Source organism: Crocodylus siamensis, chromosome 2 (assembly GCF_052110815.1).
Source record: "Crocodylus siamensis isolate JL-2025a chromosome 2, ASM5211081v1, whole genome shotgun sequence".
In the NCBI taxonomy this organism is placed as follows: domain Eukaryota; kingdom Metazoa; phylum Chordata; order Crocodylia; family Crocodylidae; genus Crocodylus; species Crocodylus siamensis.
This window is the reverse complement of record NC_143396.1, coordinates 94,427,488-94,448,411: the sequence shown is the minus strand read 5'-3', so window position 1 is coordinate 94,448,411 and position 20,924 is coordinate 94,427,488. Positions and strand designations below refer to the sequence as shown.

The window sequence follows — 20,924 nt, the reverse complement described above, 5'->3', positions numbered from 1 at the left end:
GGGGCCATATCTTTTGCACCCCTGGTACAAGCAGTCAAAAATGGTAGCATTTCATTATAGGGATCACTACTATCTATGCCTATTATGTGCCTAATGCTTTCTTTCAACATTTTAGGGAAGTGAGTTCTGCAAGTTAATTATGCATTGTATGAAAAAGTTTTTTCCTTTAAATTTGTCTGTTAATTTCCTAGTGTGTTCCTTTTGCTTTTCTGTTATGAGAGAGTAGATAGGAAATTCCCAACTCTTCACTGTACCAGTGATAGTTTAATAGTATTTCACCTCTTTGTTCATTTTTTATGTTGCACTCTGTTATTTTGTTTGTGCAATTTTGAAGCATTTGTTTCAGAGTTTTTAGTTCAGAAACCGTTACCTTAGAAATTGTGGTAGCACTTCAGATGCATTTAAAAATTAATCTGCCTTGTATGTCTCTTACTTTGTACATGACCATGTTTTGCTTACTGCTTTCTTTATTGTTTTACTTTAATATAAAGATGTTAGAAACACATTTTAATTTTAATTTTTAAGGATCATGGAGTGAAAGAAGATGAATTACAGGCTATCCTTAATTATCTACTCACTATTCATGAGGTAATGCTTTTTTGTTCTTGTTGTTCATGATTGGGAAGCAAAATATCCTCCCTTATTTTCTAATAAAAATATCTTCTCTTGCCACAAGATGGCTCTACAGGAAGAAATAACAAATACTGTTCAAAGCTGCAGTATAGTATGTTGAATTACCAATATCTTGCTGTGATTTAACCACTGTGTTCAATAGTAGATTGAAGTTCATTAAGCTACTTGAGTCAAAATAGTTTCTGTGAACTGATTTACCAAGCAGAAAAACAGATGGTGAGACTGACTTAAAAAAGCATGTTTTATTCTGTCTAAATAATATTTTCAGTTTTATTTCTTACCTCCCTTTTATTTTGCTTCTTAAATAAAGCAATACATTGAAAATGTGAATTAAAAATAAAGATGTTAATGAAGTGTAAGGGGAGCTTGTAAACTTAATTGGGAGAAAATGTTGGTTACCATTGATACATCTGCATCTTCATATTTTAGTACCAGGAAAAGGCAGTTTATGCCAGATGTAACATCAAAGACCAGGGAAATGGGGACATAAATCTAAGTGATCTAATCTCTTTTCAAGGGTGCTTGAAATGAGGAAAATAAGGAATTAATTGAATCTACTTTAAGCATTACAGATTTCTTTTTCTTTTGACTATTACACCTATATTTATCCCTTAGTCTGGATTGGTTCTAGGTCATGTGGTTGGCCGCACAACAAGCCATCTTCCAATCCTTTTCCCTTCTGCAGGGATATAGGAAGTGACAATCTTGGCAACAAATTGAGATTAACCCAGATCTACAAAAGTCTTACCTAGCCTTCTTCCAAAAGAGAAGGTAGTAACCTGTCTCTTTTATTTGACCAGGCCAAATGGTTTCTATGTTCAAAGCTGAAACATGAAAGCTTGTACTCTCTCTATATATATCTTAGTTAATCTGTAACGGTGAATATCTACCCTGCCTTCTGACTGACTTCAGACTAACACAGCGGACTACTCTCTCAACTGAAACAGGCAGAAGCACTGAATTTTGGTGATTACAGTACGTAGGTGTTTTTAGAAACAAAGGTGATAGTTTTCAAAATACTCTAAATGAAAATAGCCCTGCCTTCTTCACTAGGGTAGTCATTGAATCTGTGATTCAATATAACAACACCTTCAGGTGACTGAATCCTTTCAGGTTGTATTATGTCTGTGTTTCTAAGGCCCCCTCTACATGTTACAGGTATTGTGGAATTAATTGGTTAAGCAAATACCTAGAGACCAGCTACATGTACATAGAAGCTATTACACAACAAGGTGCTCCAACCAGCTATAAAGCTAGACCTCTAAAAAGTGTACTGTATAGTTGGTTGCTGTTGAGCTTTAATTTGCATGTGTAGCGGTATCAGCTGACAGGGTTCCTACCCACAGCAATGCACCGTGTCCAGTGTGAAACCCTTGGGCCCTGGGGAATTGAGGCAGCATCAATCCCCCAGGGTTGCGTTAATATAAAGACTTAAATGCAACTTAATGCAAGTTAAGAAATATAAGCTGTGTTAAGTCTTTGTAAGTCACTTTTGAATAGTAAACAGTTTACTTAAAACAATTTCATAAATTGATGTTAAATAGATATAATTCAAACTAATGCTGCTAAAAACCTTTGCTAGGTGAACAGTTAGTCTGAGTTACCCTCCTTAACTATTGCTTCTGGATCCTTGGACTGCATCCCTGGAAAAAAGTACTCCATAAAAGAGAAATATGTTTATACATGAGCATGAGTACGGGAGGAATTGTCACTTACTCCGTTCCCTGATTTCCCACTGCCCAAAATAATGTGTTTGTAGAATTAAACCAGTTGTGTAGAGCACAGAAGTCTGAAGTAACTAACTGGTAGCACTCTTGCTGCTTAGCGCTTCGTCTTGGTGTCACACTCTTGTTTCTCACCTTCATAGCTTCTTTGATTCTGCCCAAGTTCTTTGGGTCCTAATCTGACTCACTGTTCCAGCTTGATAGGTTACAACCAGCTGCCTGAAGAACTTCTTTGGCCTAGGACTGGATTATCACTGAACTATTTACAAGGACTGAAATTTCTGAGTAATATTCTAATCTAACATTTTTATATTGTTACCTTTATATTAACATTTTGTTTTGGGGTTTTTTGTTTATTTTAACAGGATGACAATTTAATGGATGTCCTGCAGTTGCTTGTTGCCCTGATGTCAGAGCATCCCAGTTCTATGATTCCTGCTTTCGATCAAAGGAATGGATTACGGTAAGTTAAGCTGTGTAAGTAAGCAGAAGAGAACAGCATTTTGACTGTGTTGTTGCTCACCATAATTCTCACATAAGGTAAAGAGTTCTTTTCTGCATTTGTACTGCGACCTCAAGCTGCTTTTGAGTGAATCTGTACCCACATGTTCTCTTGAGAAGAGGTGACAATGGATTTATTTTTTAAATGCTTCCTATATACTAAGCAGTACCTAAATTAAATTAAGATATTCAGTCTTAAAGAAGGAGTAGTCAGTTTCAGGTAATCTATATTGAACTTCCCGTCTCCAGCTTTATTTTCTCGGTAGACTTATTAAGCTGATAATTGTGAGAGAATATCAGCTAAACTTGGTCACCAATGGTTTCTTCTGATCTTTGGCTTTGACATTATCTGGGATAATTCTCCCAGGTTGTTTTCCTTGATAAAAAAAGCTTACCCAGCTGTGCCTGAACAGACCTGCAAATACTGAGTCTCTGAAAGCTTGCAGTGTTGACACTGTCCAGTGAGGGAGCCCCTGGGCACACATCTGTGTGGTCTTCAGGCTCCCTCAGTCTGCCTCAGAGAGAGATGGCAGCAGTGCATAGATCACCCCTGATTGGCTGACTCAGATGCACAGGCTGCTGTGTCTCCCTGCAGTACAATGCAGAGGGCAGTTTGTGTCTCCCTGCAGCACAAATTTAAAATAACCCAGATTTTAAGGAGGTGTGTTCTATTTTCTGTTTGGCTGGAGCAGCAGAGTCCAGCTTGAGCTATGTCTCCTAGGAGAGGGTGGAGGAAGCAAGCTAGGAACAAAATTCCCTAGGATTTTGGAGGACTGTACTTTAGCTTCTTTCCCAGGAGAAAACTCTTGTTTGGAGTAATTTAATCTCAGTTGTTCCTTGGTTTCTCCTGTAGTGGCCATTATTGCTCTGGGGAAAAAAATATCCTGAATATCTGTACACTTACAGTTTTTCCTGGGAGAGCAGTGACTGTCCCACTGTCCCAGGAGAAACTGAATGTCTGTACATGGCCATGTAAACCTCCCCCCCGATCCTGTAGGTATGGCATTTGTGGGATTTTACTGAGAAGCTTTTTTGAAATTTTATTTCTCACTTTATGGTGTACAACACACTGTTTACAAGCTGTGGGTCTACATGTGGACCATTCCCAGTGTGTTGAGAAGTATAATTTCATGCCATTATGAGTGAATAGGAGTAGTTTGGGAAAGGGGCTGTAATGTTCTAGTAAAAGAGAGAAGAAATTTTTTTAGGAAAAACATTAAATTACAGTTTTGATTTCACTTTGTGCCTCTTAGTGGATGGCTACACTTTTTAACTTTTCTAATTTAAAATGAATCTCTTGTGAATATCACTGAGAAAGTGTGAGCATACAGACATGAATAAGACCTATTCCTAGAAGGGTACCTGGAGCCATAATTGGCTTGTTATAAAAAGGCATGTTCTCAGCTCATACATTTTGTCACACCTACTGGTTAACTCTGGATTACAGAATTTTTACAGTTTCCTTTCCTCGGGAGATGTCCAGTCATGTCTATAATTATTTCCTCCCTCATTTTTACTGCTAGTTTGTTACCTGTTTTCCTCAGCTTTGGCTTCATTTGTATGGTAATGTGTTACTCAATTGGAAACTAATAAACTCCTAAATAGTGAAGAATTTGAGTGTCATGTTGAACCTCTCTGGTGTAATACATTTGTTTTTACTTAACAACTGGCAATAGACATTTTCCTTTTTTTAAACTAGCATATGGGCAAATCAGTATGAATAACAAGCCTACAGTGAGATACTGCTTTGTTTTCCTGTCTCATTTGTTATATTCTTTACTCCTGTGCTATCTCCAGTTACTTAACAGCTTGGTTATGTGTTTAATGAAATTTTTCTGAAAGAATTTTTAGAAAATGTAGTCAAAATATTTTTCTCTCCAGGTTTAAAATAAAAATGTATGTTTTTGGACAAAGGCTTACAGGTATCTGGGTGTTTTTTCCCCTTAAATTCCTTAAATTTCCTTTCATTACAAGAAATAAAATAAGAAAATACATATACCAGCTAAAATACCAGATTAAAGTGGAAGCTGAATATTTCCTATGATACAGGATAAATTTGTAAATTTTGATCTGCCAGAACATGGAGTAAAGTAGACAGTGATATTTCCCCTCACCTTCTGTGCTTAGTTAAACTTTTGTTGATCACTGGTTTCATTCTACAAGTGCTCTTCCTGCCATTTAACCGAGGATAAAGCTATTTAATGTCAGAGGAGAAGAGGGGATTATTTTCCCATCTTGGGTGGGTGGATTGCAGATTTGGGGGCCACTGCAGCCAAGGCATTTGACATGGAGTGAAAGTTAAAACGTATGTCCTTATTTTCTGTCTTTCAGTACATCAAGAACCAGGTCATAATTATCAATTTTATGTTAACTTAAAAAGGCCAAAAACATGACCTTTTTTTTAAATTAGTGGAAATGCTTCTGAATATTTCAAAACTGATTTTCAAAAGCTTTGCAGGAAAACTTAACAAAGGGCACATCATTACTTGTACACACTGTGTGAGATGCTATTTGTACTCTTGTAATTAATATAATTTCATGGAACATTAAGGAATTAAATGATCATTAAAAAAATGTAAGAGCTTAGCTCATTTAGGTAGGATTGGCATAAATTCAAGGAGCCTGTTCAATACCAAAGACCAAACCAAGCCAGAATTAAATGGGTCGAATGTACATGATGAGGATATTGATGAAGACACTGCTCACTTAGATAAAGCAGCAGCCTCAAGGTACTGATAATAAAAGTAGTTAGTAAAAGCTGAGCTCCATTGCATGTTTTACATCATTATTAAGGCTTTAGAATATACATTATTAAATAATATATTGTCATCAGTGTTTCTTATAGTAATGCAATTAGGCCTGTTCTTGGACCTTTCACTAATCAAATAAAACCTTGTTAATAAAAGATGAAATAGTATTAAGAAGCTTAGTAATGATGTAAATGTGGCTGAAATATTCCAAGCAATATTTAAAAGATGGGAGAAACAATATAGTCCAATTCCTTACCTGTAGGATTGCATAGTGAAGTATCGCCCAAGTGTTTCCTAAACTGATGCAGATGAGGACAAATTTGTGCAGCAAAGAATGTTGTTGACTGTAGCATTCCTGCAAAAGTTAGAAAGTGTCTAGTGGATGAGCTGGGTGGTTGCAGGGAAGAGAAGGATGGTCTCTTCTTGATGGCGTTAGAGTGTTGCTTGGAGAATTGGATTCTTTGGTTCTACCAGAATCCCTCTGATGCTAGGCAAGTCATCTAGACCAGACTTGTTGGAGGTTGTCACTAGTTGTGTGTTTCTCACTTTTGTATATCCCTAGTTTGAGGAACCTCTGGCTTGACTGGCAGGAAGGTGGAGTATTTGCAGTTACTTATAAATAAGAACTGTTCTTTGACCATATGAAGAGCTAATCACTTGCTCAAAACTAAGGTTGTAGGTATATGAAATAGAGCACATATGAGGGCACCAGGCCTTGTCGAGCTGCTGCTCTTAGTCCCTTGTCTGCAAAATGGGGAAATAAAGACCATAGGCCACAGGGATGCTGTGAAAATTAACTTCAGTAATTTGTATGATGCATAAAACTACTACAGTAATGAGGACAATGGAAAAGCCAGTGTATAGATCTGTCACCAGCACCCTGCTTGGATGGTGCAATATATAAGGGATGGACCAGACCTACATTACCAAGATGAGAAGTAGCACCATTTGCGTTCAGACCGATACACTGATACTGAATAAATGAGTAACATACACTGATACTGAATTAAGTCAGAGTCCAGTGTAAAAAAAGAATTAAATAATATGGTGAAAGCACATATCCTAATGTACTTATTTTGGTAGGCTGAATTCACCTTGCAGGTGGCATTTCTTAAACAGGGTGCCTGGACAGTGCAACTGTAATTTTATGGTTTTATGATTTTTTTCTGTGCAACTCTCTCAATTTAAGAAGAAAATAATTATTTTCATAGTTAAAAATGGAATAAAGTGCTCAATTTCCTCAGTTTGTAGCCTATCTGGATGCTATACATGGCCTCTTGCAATATGCTAGGGCAATGGTTCTGTGCTAACTGAGATAGGAAAACAAATAACACTCACCATTCTGTCAGAATTTTGAATAACAATTTGAAATATGGATATCTGTTCCTGTGTAATACTTGGAAACAATAGACATAAGGTTTCCGTCAGTCTGTTATCATATTGTTGGTTTTAATTGTCAGTTTTTAACAAACAGTGATTGGTTCAGTGCCAACCAGCCTTTTTACTTTGTGCAAATTATTGCAAGGTACAATGCATGTTCCCAACCTGATAGGAATTTCCTTATGTTAAGTGCTAACATAAACTAAAGAAAGATCAAATGACAGGAATAATGCTGTCAGTTCTCTAGAAATAAGGGGAGTATATATGCCTGAAAAATTTTGTACACAAGACAGCTCTGCTAAGATTGCAATATGGTTTTACATTAACCTTCTTCTATTTAATAATCTCAAGGGCAGAAACCAATACGAGTGAAATGAAAATAATGCCAGCTGATGTGGTCCCTTCCTCTTCTTCTGAAGCCTGTCATAGAAGATTAGCCAGGGACAAAAATGTCAAATATTAATACTGGTAGTAAATGTCCATCCATGTATCAAATTGAGGCTTTTTTGCAGCTGCTCTTTATAGAGTTGCTTTGACAGAAAAAACATTATTTGTTTTCTTTCCTGAGTGAAATCAGCTGAAGAGCTGAGTACTGGAATTAGTGACCTTTTTAGAAAAACTGTGATTTTTAAAAAAGTTATATTTTCAAGACTTTTTAACAGAATTCAGAATTTCCAAGTATAATTTTTAAAATTGGACTTAGTAAAATACTTCATAATGCCATGTCATCTTTCCAAAGTTTATTAACTTAAGATGAAATTTTGTTTGCTGTACACTTCAGTTAACTTTGAATTTTAGAAACTATTATTTAGTTACCTTCAACTATTTCAAGCTAATTTGTGATTGTTTTTCCTTTTTCTCATTTAGGGTTGTCTACAAACTTTTAGCTTCGAAAAGTGAAGGAATCAGGGTGCAAGCTTTAAAAGTGTTGGGCTACTTCTTAAAACATCTCGCTCCCAAGTAAGTGTTGGTATAGAACTGAAGAAAATGAGCACATTTCAGAATGTGTTGCTTTATTTACTGTTTAGCGTTATGCTGGCACACAGCTAGAATAGAAACTACACAGAAGGAGAGATTTTCCTTTTATAAATGTCATTACATTGGTTTCTTTCTAATCCATATCTGATACAGTGGAATAACTCAGTATCGGGAGCCTGTGTCAAGTCATTGCTAGAAGCTTTATAAACTGCTAGAAGCTTCTTGGTCCAGCTTGCTGATGCTTCGGTATACCTGTTTATACATTTACCTTTTTACTGTAAACTACCATACATGGAAAGTAAACCTACTAATTAGAATAGTGATATTAATAGCCAGTATTATTCAGCTTGGACTCAGTGTAAGCTAAAGTTTTCTAAGTGGTTTTTATCTTATTAAAATGGGCCAGAATTGAATATTTGCAATCAAGTACTTCTGTTATGCCTCTGACCTATCGCATGATTTAGTACATAGTCAAGGTAAAGGCCTTTCTTACAAGGTGAGGTTGTCTTCATTGAGATCCCAAACACTCAGTTGTTCATTATAAACCTGTGAAGTAGAGAGAAACACCTTTTGTAAAGGGTTGTTTGGATGATCTTGCTAATTTTTAGTGAGTGTGAATGAAGTAGGTGATTTTTTTTTAAGGCATCTACACTGAGTGAAGTTTTGCTAACTCTTGCTTATTCTTAATATTTTACCAGAATTATTTTCCCCTTTCCCCCTTCTTTTACACTGAAACTGGCAAGCACGTACTCAGCCATCTGGCATCAGTTAGCCTATAGACAGCTGTCTGTAATTAGGGCTCACATTTTGGAAGTGGATACAGTATTTAGGATTTTCCATCTCTTGTTGATTATGGAAATTATGAAGTTCTTCAGTTGTAAGCAGAATGACATTTATATCCACCAGCCAGGTTACTGGTAAAATTGGCTACAGTTATCAATAACATAATTAACAGCTACCATACATGGTCAGTTAGTTCTAGTAAGGTGAAAGGGCATGGATGCACCCTTTCTTGTATCATTATCCAGGGATCCCCAAGGTTCAGCTCCAGCTCTTTGGGTACCTGAGAGGTCACAGGAACCTGTCACACGAGTATGGAAAGAGGTGCACGTCTCAAGATGAGACACCAAACCTTTCAGGAATTTTACTCATCCATCGGTTGTGTGTGTTGGTCTTTGACTATGTAGGAGTCTACCTCCTACCTCTCCAAATGGAAATGCTTAAAAAAAAAAAGACACGGTTTACATGCCTAGCAAGTGATAGATGTACATTTTTGTATTTTATCTGTCTTTGTATATTACTGTAGGAGAAATGCTGAAATCATGCTTGGACATGGATTATTCTCTTTGCTGGCTGAAAGGCTGATGCTTCAGACAACCTTAATCAGCATGACCACATACAATGTTCTATTTGAGGTAGTAAATACACTGTAGTTAGAATCCAATCTTCCTAATTACTTGGAAGACATTGTTATAAAATTGCTTGCATGTTTGTGTTGATATGTTCCAGATGACGCTAGAAACCTAGCTAGTGTTACAATTAAGGTTTTTGAAGATTACTTCTTTGGAAGTTTTGCTTCATTTGAAAATATACTGCATTGTGAAACATTTTCAATAATTGGCGAGTTGAATTGTTCAAGCAGATGTTTTTTTCATGTATTTTGAATTTTACTTCAGCATAAAACGTAACTTAAAATTGTTGTTGTTGTGGTGAAATTTGAGGCTCTCCAATAAATTGAAATACTATTTTGTGAGAGAATGCAGAAATTAATGATCATAGTAAGAGTTTTTAAAAGTAAATTATGAACAAGTAGAACAAAAAAGCTTGGATAATATTAGTGCTAAGCTGAATTTTTCTTGGGTCCGATAGGAAGGAGGCAGTCTAACCTCCTGTCAAATTATCTGCTAAGCTTTTTTTAAAAAAAAATTTTTTCTATCATCCTGATAGATTCTTACTGAGCAGATTTGCACTCAAGTTATACATAAACAGCATCCTGACCCAGATTCAACAGTGAAGATAGAAAATCCTCGTAAGTATTATATGCCTTTATAAATTATGTAATTGCACTGAGATGCCTATTTTAATAGGAAAAAAAACCAGAGCAGCTTATTAATTATGTCCAACAGACTGAATTCTGATCTTTTTTATACAGTCATTCATGCAAGAGAAGAGATGATGTATGTTTAGTTGGAGCTAATTAGGAAGTGTTCTTCAGTTTTTTGAAAGATGTTTTGTGTGTAACTGTATATGGAATTTACTAGTGACACTTTTTGGTCATGTAGTGGTGTCATGAAATGGATTTTCTAGACTTACGTGCACAGGGTACTTTGATATAATACATGTACACCTTCCAGCACAATTCTGATTACATTATTTAGTAATGTCAGACTAAATTACATGAAGCATGGAAGTAACCTTCATCTTAAATTACTCTCAATGCAAAAACACCAGATCTAGAATGGAAAAATGTATTTGCTCATGATTTTGTTTGGGCTAACTTTCTTTGTAGGAGAAAATTCCTAATTTGATACTTCAGTTTTCTTATATACACTTGTATACACATCTTTTTTCTGACTACAGTCTCTTTGTAATACAGTGTAGTGTTTCAATATTTAATTCTTTATGGAAAAAAAGAAATTTTCATTTTCAAAGTCAAAATGGATTGGGAAGTTACATTCTACATTTTAGGGTTAGAGAAATAGATATGGAGGGGGAGACACTTGTGCTTGAAGGTACTTCTGGATAATGTCAACATAAGGACAAAATATCAACATAAAGACAAATGTCAACATAAGGACAAAAAGTTGATTTTCTGTCGAAGGAATTAAAATGAGTAGTGAGTCCTACTTCAAACTCCCTATAATTTAATTTCATTCAATCTGATAGAATCCCTGCTATGGTTAGCTTTGCTCATATGATTGTTACCTGCGAGTCTGGAATCTCCTGGGTAAGCTAGCAAGGGTGAATTCTTTCAGCGTATGCTGAGGAGGTCACTGCTTATATTTTATGGCATGGGCCTAAATTCTGACTTTGTCAGTTTGCAAAATTAATTGTTTTTTCTTAAAGTGACAAAGTGTTTTCTATCGGACTTGCTTCCTCTGGAATATGGAATGTCTTCTCTATTTTTGCCTCTTTAAACAGTAGGGTATAAAGTGGTGTGTACAGAGGAGACTTGAACCATTATAGCATGGAGACAAAATTTGTTCAAGTTTGTTTCTTTACCTATTTAAAAAAAAAAATTAGGATCTTTTTAAAAATTTTGTATTGTTCATATTTGAAGTGATAAACCTAGAATGTACCTGGCTTTTTATTCTTATTTTATAACCTGGTTCATCAGGTTGTGCATTCCTGGTCTTCTAAACGATGTATTTCTGACAGAGACTTGGTAAACATCTATATTTATTTTACAGCAGGCATTTGTGAGAGTAACCTTTGGTGTTTCTTATTGAACTGGAGTCTTGCAAGTTTTGATGTTTTACATAACTCTTCTCCCATTGGTTTCAACTTGCACATTTGAAAATCCCATTCAAAGTGAATGTTTATGGAAGTCTTGGAATAAGGGAGTAATAAATTTCACCTTTGTCTTCCCCACACAAATATTCCCTTCCTTTGTCTTTCCTCTTTCCACCTGCCTTCCCAGATTCTTTTTGTTTCAAGTTAGAAGAATATATTTTACATGAATTAGCTTCTCATTAAATGATTATCTGAATAAAGAAATTTCCTGTTGGTTAATAACACTTGACATGCTTTACTTGTGGTTTTTATTTACTAGTGAGTTGTTTTACAGAGGTACTGAAAGTAATTGCGACCCTGCTACGTAACTCTCCCCAATGTCCGGAAACCCTGGAGGTCCGTAGAGCCTTTCTCTCGGACATGATTAAACTTTTTAATAACAGCAGAGAAAACAGGAGGTAAGATGGCTCAGCATGTGCATAACAAATATGACATGTAAATAATGGAGTACTACAAAACTGGCTTCTATTAATAATTAGAAGGAAGCTGAAATAGGCTTATTCAGCAGTTATGTCCATATCTCTTGCAGTTTAAGAAATTGCTGTACTCTATTAGGCTTCTACATTTAATGCTAGAGAAACTTTTATATCGCACTGTTTTTACGTTTGCTAAATTCCTCACCTGCTGATATGTAATCCTTAAAACTTTAGCTAAGTTAATATGTTTTAATATGTTTGCACACCTCTGAGATCTGATTTGAACAGCCCATGCATGCATTTTGCAGGAGTTTGCTGCAGTGCTCGGTGTGGCAGGAGTGGATGCTTTCCCTTTGCTATTTTAATCCTAAGAACTCTGAAGAGCTGAAGATAACTGAAATGGTGTATGCCATATTCCGAATCTTGCTTTATCATGCAATCAAATATGAGTGGGGTGGCTGGCGTGTTTGGGTGGATACGCTTTCAATCACACATTCAAAGGTGAGTGTTTAAGGAAATATATTTTGGAAAATTTGTGTTTTATTGTCTGCTGTCATTAGGAGCATTTAAATGCTGAGTCAAGCAATGCCTTTGAATGTAAATATTCTGATTAAATAGAAATGTACTGGTTAGAAGAATTGCTGATGGCATATACTTCAATGCATTATTCACTGTATATTGGAAACTGAGAGACTGTCAGAGCACATGAAACACAAAATCATTTTTTGCTGCTCACAGCTTGATGGTATTCATTTTTACTGTAAGCTAGTGTTTTTAATGGTCTTAAGTTCATCGATTTTCAGGAGTGTTTTGTTGGAGTTTTAGTGCTAGATTTCCATGCATTAACAGCATGACATTTTTAAACACAAGGTGGCGCACCTTATCTATTCATAGACAGAAAGATCTTAACTCATCAAGCAGGGAAGCAAACAGCAGAACTAAGGAAATCAAAGTTTAGGTTGATGTTCTGTCTGTTAAAAATGTGTTAGTTGATTGGAAAGAGGAGATCCTTACTGTGTGAATAAAATGTCAGCCTCCATTTTTTCATGAGTGTTGCCTTGTTACAACATACATTTACACAGTAAGGGAGATTTTCCTAGTGACTTTCAGTTAAGGTGTGGTACATAATTTCCTTTCTCCCATCAAAAAAAGGCAAGACTCTAACGTAAGATATAGAACTACTATTCTGTGATTTCAGAGAAGGTTACTCTAGGATTAATTTAGTTGTATATACAAGAATAAATGATTAATCTAGTTAAAAGACCAGTGAGTTTAAGTATGGTGTTACATTTATCATTATTGGAATGGTTTGGGCCTTAGGTGGACCCCTTATACTGGGTGACTTTTTCCTAACAAAAATGTCAATTAATTTAGAACACAACAGGTGTACTTGTTTATCTTCTAGATCACTGATTAGTGAGCTATGTAATGTATCAATCATCTATTGTATGTTGCTACTTGAGAGAAATATAGAAGTTGACGTACTAACAATGAAAGAAAAGCCTTAAAATGGACAAATTACAGGTGCAAAGAATTTTGAAACGGATTTTAATTTATCCCAAGGCTCTTCTATAATTGCACAAAGATGCCTGGGAAGGGGAGTGGGTGAGGTGGCCTGTACACTGTTGAGGGTAAAGGAAAAGGCCCTTAATGTATTTAAATGTGCTGAGAGTTGTAACTTGCTGGGGACCCAGCCACCTGCTTGCCCCTGGGTAGAAAAGTGGTATAAACCTACCTCTGTATCTGATGCATGTCAGGGGGACATGGTACCCTTATTTTCTGAACAACTTGATTTTTAAGTTACTGTTCTGTTCTTAGAGAGGTGTGTGTGTGTGTTTGGTTGTTTGTTAAGTCTGGGCAATTTTTAAAAAATGGGAAAGATCAGTGTACGGTGACTACTAATGAATGGTTGGTTTAGTCACACACACTTAACAGCTTTTAAATCAAAGCACTACAATGGATTTGTGGACACTAATTACTTATTACATAAAAGTTTTAATGCCTAATCAAATTATCCAGAGCTTATTAAAAAAAAAAAAAAAAACCCAGCTGATTTTAGGTGATCATGTTGGCCAAATAGTCCAAAACTCAATTCTGAATGCGTTACAAAATTACTGTAAAATAAGAACTCACGATGCAAATGATACTGCATTCTTAGGGCATTTATAGATGTGCTTGGGGGAAGAGTGAGGTGAGGGTTGTTAATTTGAAGTGCCTGGAATGTCATGTGTATCAATGTCCCTGCGCTGAATTGAATGAGCTTTAGTTTAAAGCGCCCTGCTGCCATTTTTCAGTGTGGGGGACATTGATACATGTGACGCTGGAATCTGTTGGAGCGTGATAATTACCATGGTATGTGGAAATGACAGTAGGGAGTTCTGATTTGGAAGGAATTTGAAAAGATCTGAGAGTCTGATGAAGGTTATTTGTAAAGAGTTGTTTTCATGGTAAGCATGCATGTTGCCAAAGATTAAATGAGGCATATCTAAAACCAGCAAATGAAACAAAATCCCAAAATAAACTGGTGTGAATCCTGCTACAATAATTTAAAGCTTTTTTTAAAAGGATTCCATATTTGTGTTTTTTCAGATTAATTTTTTTGGTAAAGGTAATGGTTGCATTTTACATAGTAAGTAATGGTTAAAAGAAAGAGGTGATGACTCATAAATGTGTCTAATTTAAATACGTATAAGTAAGCATATGCCAGTAAAAGCTTTTGATACTGACACATACTCATTATTTACTACTGTCTTTAAAAACAATTTTGTTTGTGTTGTTGATATTTAATGGGTAATGAATTAAGTTTCCCAAATTTTACTTGCTTTGAATATACCCAAGTACTTATTGTAAAAGCCGTTTATACATACTATGCTGGTTCTTATAATAAAGGACATTATAATGCTGTATAGAAATAATTCAGTGGGGATATTGCTGGATGCTAAATGTGTTATAGATTTGTTTGAATTCTAGTGTGCTTTCAAAGTACAGTTGAACCTAAAATCACAGGGACAAAATATTTTTTCCTTTAATATTGCTTAGAAAATAACCAGTTTGAGTTTATTTCATCTCTAATTGTATAGCATTGCTACTTATTTTATCCCTTTTTGCAATCCTTTGCGCCATCTTACTACTAATTTATAACACCATTCTTTGATAAAGAACTAGTATATAAAGGACTAGTGTTGCAGAATTGGATAGGTTTTGCAGAGCTACACATCAAGATACATGCAGCTGCTATAAAAAGCCAAAGAAACTCAATTGCAATTTTATTGTCCAGTTTGATAGATTTCCTGCCACCTTTGTAGCAGGGAAGCTGTTTGTCACTGTAACCCTCTCCTCCAACAGCTGCACAACGCTTTATAAGCAGCAATGGCTTTTCTAGCATAATTGCACTACATTGGTTTCTTTGCTTGCAGAATTTAAAAGGTGTGGGTAACCTTTTTAAAGCTGAATTGTTTTGTATTGCTCAGGCATTGTCTTGATTTCCATATTTTATCTTTTAGCCATTTCTTGAAAGCGGAACATGATTGATTTAAAATGTGATCCTAGTTCGATAAAGATGTTAATGAGTAATTTAGATCAAACCCAATGTTTTTTTTCTTATCAAAATGCATTGAATTTATGAAAGCATCCAGAACAACTTTGTTTTTCAAGGATAATGGCCATGTTAGCTAGACCTTAAGCTTAAATCTGTCTAGCCCTATTACTTTGTAATAAGGACCGATGGTTTTGTGGTTAATAATAGGAAACAAGTAAAGAATGGTGGACAAGCTGCCTTCTTGACCTTTCAAATTCCCCAGGATTTAGAAAAATATAATGTTTTACACAATATAATACACTACCAAATTATCTTAATGTTTTAAAATATTGGGAATTATGAATAACTGTTAATTATTTCAGATTCCTTCAAACATGTCACTTGAAAAATTCATGTTACCAAGTACCAAATTAAAGAAAAATGATTTAGATAAGAAATGGATAAATGTTTTAATAACTCATATAGTTTATATTAGGGTTCAGAAATAGTTTCATGTCTGGACTGCAGTTGTATTATGTGATAAATCTGTGTGCAAATATATTTTAGAATATTGTTTACTAATTTGCATAAAAGAATATTTGATTATCCTAATCAACATGAACAAAATTAGTTTTAAAATGTTAACTTCTTTTAAAGTACTGATGTCTAAGAAATTAACAATAAAACCTAGCAATTTTCTTGAAATGGGTTATACCGCTGGATAAATCATTTGAATAGTGTATCTTTTTACACTTTTAAAAAGGGATAATCCCTTCCAACCAGAGAGAAAATTAGATTGTACTACAAAATTGAACTGATGTGCATAAAATTAAATCTCTGGAGGTGAGAACAAGACCACTGAAAAAAACCTTCAGAGCAGAGCTGGAAGTGAGTTTGTGACCCAAGTCTGGGAGGACTTAGTAGGCTACAAAGTTGCATCAAAAGATGGTGCGTTTTTGCAATTAAAAAAAAATTGCTCTGCTGAAATATTTTAAATCTAAGCAATAAATAAAGAAATAAGCACGAAACCAATAACTGATGTGCCAAACAAGATTTTTAAGGGTTAATGCAAGTCTCCAATTTATTACAATATAGTAGAGTAATTAAAATAAGTTTGCAGCCCAGTCAAATTGTTTTTGAACTATTGGAGCTGTGAACAACAACTTAATGAAACAGAAGCAGGGAAGTTTTAGCTCCCAGATGAGTCTAGGTTTTTATGAGTTATATTGATTGATATGTCCATTTGTCCTATGTTTTGTTTGCATTTTGAAAGTAAACATAAATTGTTTAGAATATAATCTTTCCTCTTTTCTTTTTATGATAAGGCATATGATAAGACTATGACTTTAGCTTTGGGGGAAAATGTTATGATGCACAAAAATTACTGAGTTACCATCACCCCATCCTCTGGCTCACTGTAAATTGGGATTGGTATTGGTGCATCCAAAGATAATTTGTTTCTTGTATTGAAGAAGTGTTTCAATTTTTGAACTGTGAGCATTACTCTGAGGAAAAACAGGTCAATACATTTCTCATTAGGGTAAAAAATAGTAACATGTTTTGGAATTATGAACAGTTTATTGATCAAATTAGCATCATGAGAACTAGCTTGCAATAGGCAAGCAGCAGTATACAGTGTTATTGGCTAACTTGTTTGACAGCCAGCAACCTCTTTCCTCCTTCCAGTCCTCAAAAATGCACACTTCCTAATGAAAAACAAAGGCTATATCTTAACACACGTTTACATGTTTTAATACAAATGTTAGTCAGCTTAGCTCTCGTGTATGCTAATCTTTGTCTGGCAATTAGTAAATGTGGAATGTCAAATTAAGTTAAAATTAATGGCAGAGAGGAATGTTGTAGTTATTAGCTCACAAGTGTCTTTAACTAGTAGTGCGTAGACACGCTTTCCAAACATTGCAAACGGCTATGGATTAACCATCAGATGATTGTGAAGATTAATGATTGGCCTTTTAACTCCCTAATTTAGAACAATTTCTTGTAATTAATTGTGAATTATCAGCTTTATAGTTGCAAATGCCTTAAGAAAAATAAAGAAAATGACTGAACATACATGAATATGAGGTTCTCTAAGCTGACATTTAGCTTTGAAATTGTTGCTGCAAGTTGACACAAGCTAGTATTTATGCCTTAAATTTAGTTAGCCCTATGCTATTCATATTTTAAAAATATCTTGTTTCTACTCTAGAGTGTACATTTTTCTTGATAGCTGTAGCCTTCATTAATCTTAAACACTGACTTTTTATATTATGTTTTATGGCATTCAGAGCCTGCTTTGTGAGGGGTGCTTCATAAACTCAATGTCATGGGATATTTGTTTAAAAAGAAAGTGTTCACTGCCTTCCATAGAAACATCTTTGTTTGTTTATATATTCTGTGTTAATTAAACTCATTTGTAAATTCAAGTAGCAAAACACAAGTTAGGCAGGTTTGCTACAGTGTTTAGGTTTTACAAGGTAGTGTTTCATTTTTTAATAGAAATGAAAACTGCCTCTTCCTCCCTGGCCTTCACCGTCTCCCCCCTCTACCCCTCCCCTGCTCTCCCCTACCTCTTGCTTCCCCCCAACCTTCCCCCCCATAAATTTGCTTCTGAGTTGATGGGTATTTTAGTAGAAAACACTAGATGGACATTTCAACTTACAGTAGAAGCAAACTTTAAAACTAGGATTTTCCAATTGAAATGAAACTTTTAAATACACGAGTGGAAAGTCCATGGCATGCCTAAGGGCAAAAAATGAGTGCACATGGTAAAATTGTTAATGAAGGTGTAGAAATAGCTGAACTGATGGATAAACATTTGTGTTGTGTTTTGGGGAAGAAGCAGGATGGTGTGTTTGAAATGTATATTGATGATAAATGCTTTCCAATCTGTTTGCATCCAAGGAATATTAAATAAAAGCTGCTAGGAGTAAGTTAACTGAAGGGGACTAAAAGGTTGACAAAAGGCATCCGTGACCTGCTGATGTTAATTTTTCATAAACAGTGGCATATAGTGGAAGTTTCAGAAAACCAGGAGTGTGCCTCAAAAGGGCTCAAATAATGAGCCGACCCACTAATTACAGACTATCTTGAGGATAATGGAAAGTTGGTTACAGGTTTTAATTCTTTATCAATCAAAGATTCATAGTGAAAACCAGTCAACATTGCTTTACGGATAATGGGTTTTGTCCAACCTGACTTCATTCTCTGAGATTTCAAGATTCACGAATAAAAGTGTAGATGGAGTAAACTTAGGGAGATAATATAAGTAAACTTGGTGTTGCGGTACATTCTTATTTGAAAAAATTAGGACTGCACAATATGTATAAAGCATATGTTGGAAGGATTAAAACCTGGTTAATTGGTATCTTTAAAAGAGGTGTCAATGGGGAATTATCATTGAATCATTTTAGTGGACCTCTTTAAGGATTAACAGCAGCTGTGATGCAGTTCATGATTTTCATTGATGATCTGAAAGTAAATATAAAATCATTGCCCATTCAAAAGGTTCAGATGACACAAAGATCGGCAGCGTGGCAAATGAAATGGATTAGGCAGTCATAGACTCATTTGGGTTGTTTGATAGGCAGGGCCCGTTCAAAGAAAAGGCACTAATATAACCCACAAGAAAATTATGTCCGAGGCAATAGAGTACGGACTAAGGCAGTAGTTCTCAACCTTTTTTGTACCAGGAGCCATTTGTAAACATCAGTGGCCAGTCCTGACCCAGTAAATAGTTTAAGTAGAAAACAGCCCTCTGGCCCTGCTGGTGCCTCTCACTCCCAACCCACTGCTCTCTGCTGCCAGGCCCCAGCATTCCAGTGTGTGGGGCAAGGGGAGGATGTGTTGGGCAGGTGAGGGCAATACAGCCCCTTCTTCCCCCCACCCCCCACCAGTGCTGCTGGCAGTGTGGCTGGTGCAGGGCTTCTGGCAGCAGCAGCAATGAGTCGCAGTGCTCTGCTCTCTCCTTCAGTGCCAGGTCCTGTCTACTGGATTGTGGAAGTGGCTCCTGCCCATGCTGGTCCAGCTAGGCTGCAGCTCTGTGCTCACTGTGGGTGCACAAATGTGGTGGGAGGTGCCCCCCACTCCCCTCATGCATTGCCTGTGTCCCCCCAAACATGTCATCTGTGCCCCCCTCCCCACTCTGTAGACTTGCTTGTGATAGCTGCTTTCCATGCTGCCTGGCTGCCATGTGCATACGGCACCCTCTGTCTGATCACCCTCCTCCCATTCCCATCAGTCCCTTGTAGACTGGAACTCTGCCAGCCTGTAAGGGGAAACCTGTGACTTCCTGTAGCAGGGCACTGGGATATGCCTGCTCCTTCTCAGGTGGCTTGCTCCCTTAAAGCTGCTTGCAGGTGACAAAGGAAGGTAATTAAGAACTCACCTGATTGGCAGCAGACGGGGCTGGAGTTACATAAGCCTTGAGCCTTAGCCACCCAGGCAGTCCAGTCCTGGGAGTCACGAAGTGAGGAGCTCCTAGCAGCAGAGTTTCTGAATGCTGAAAGAAAGCTCCTTTGCACCTGAGGGAACAGGGGAAAGTACCTGGGCCAGAGAAGGGTCTTGGTTATATGGGCAGGTGACCCTGGTTTGTGTTAAGGCTTGAGTGCCTGCAGGCGGTAGGTGCTTGTTATTAAGCTGTACAGGTAGTTTAGCATGGAGCCCTGTAAAGGCAAGCAAAGCTTACTTAGAGGTCCACCAGCCCAGGAGAGGGCTAGAGTGGGTGCAGGGGCCTAGAGAGTATGGTTTCATTAGCCTCAGCCCCAGAAAGGGCTTGGGAGTGTGATCAGAGCATCCAGGGATACAAGCAGGCCTGAAAGAGTAAGACCCAACAAGGTCCTAAGACAAGGAGAGTACCTGAGTGTGGGACATGGAGGTTCAGGAGCCAGGGATTGACTGACAGTTGGACTAGAGGGTCTATGGGCCCAGGGACAGGGCAAGAGCTGGACAAGGTTTCACAAGCCTGGAGAGAGGGGTTGTGAGCTGGTCCGGGAACCTAGAGAGATGGGCAGTGTGGGCGACAGGGGATCCAGGAGCCCAGAGAGAGGGGCTGTACGTGAGACCAGTGGGTCTGAAGCTCAGACGGAGGTACTGTCCATGGGACCAAAGATCTGGAAGCCCAGAGGGGGCCAAAGATGGGGCCAGGAGGCCTGAAAGTTCAGAGGAGAGGCTGAGTAAGGGTTCAAGGGCCCAGTGGGGGCTGAGTGTGAATATAACATCCTTAGGTAATATCTGCAAGGTTTGAGGCACTGTCTAGAGAAGGAACAGAGCCACACAATTTGCCCTTAAGGCTCTACAAGTCATAGTCAGCCCAGAAGGAACTTGTCAGGCCTAAGGGATGGATTGAGACTAGTGGGGTCCAGGAGAGACTTGGAATAGGAAATGTTAAAATTAAGGTTTACCCTAAGGCCTGTGGGCAGCCTCCCTTATTCAACTTCCAGTTCAACTTTTGTGTGGTGGGGGAGCAATCTAGAGAGGATGACATTAGAGTTGGAGTTGGGCATAAGCTACA

General features: G+C 37.0%; 1 protein-coding gene across 6 annotated transcripts in view; it reads left to right on the top strand.

Moving 5' to 3' along the window:
* Nucleotides 1-20,924, top strand: part of LRBA (LPS responsive beige-like anchor protein) — a 591,088-nt gene that overhangs the window by 94,641 nt on the left and 475,523 nt on the right. For all 6 annotated transcript variants that reach the window (XM_090036376.1, XM_090036373.1, XM_090036375.1 and 3 more), the window contains exons 16-22: nt 526-588; nt 2,723-2,820; nt 7,856-7,948; nt 9,273-9,381; nt 9,914-9,995; nt 11,754-11,877; nt 12,204-12,396. In XM_090036376.1, coding sequence (XP_089892502.1) covers nt 526-588; nt 2,723-2,820; nt 7,856-7,948; nt 9,273-9,381; nt 9,914-9,995; nt 11,754-11,877; nt 12,204-12,396 — 762 coding nt within the window. The remainder of the gene's footprint in view (nt 1-525; nt 589-2,722; nt 2,821-7,855; nt 7,949-9,272; nt 9,382-9,913; nt 9,996-11,753; nt 11,878-12,203; nt 12,397-20,924) is intronic.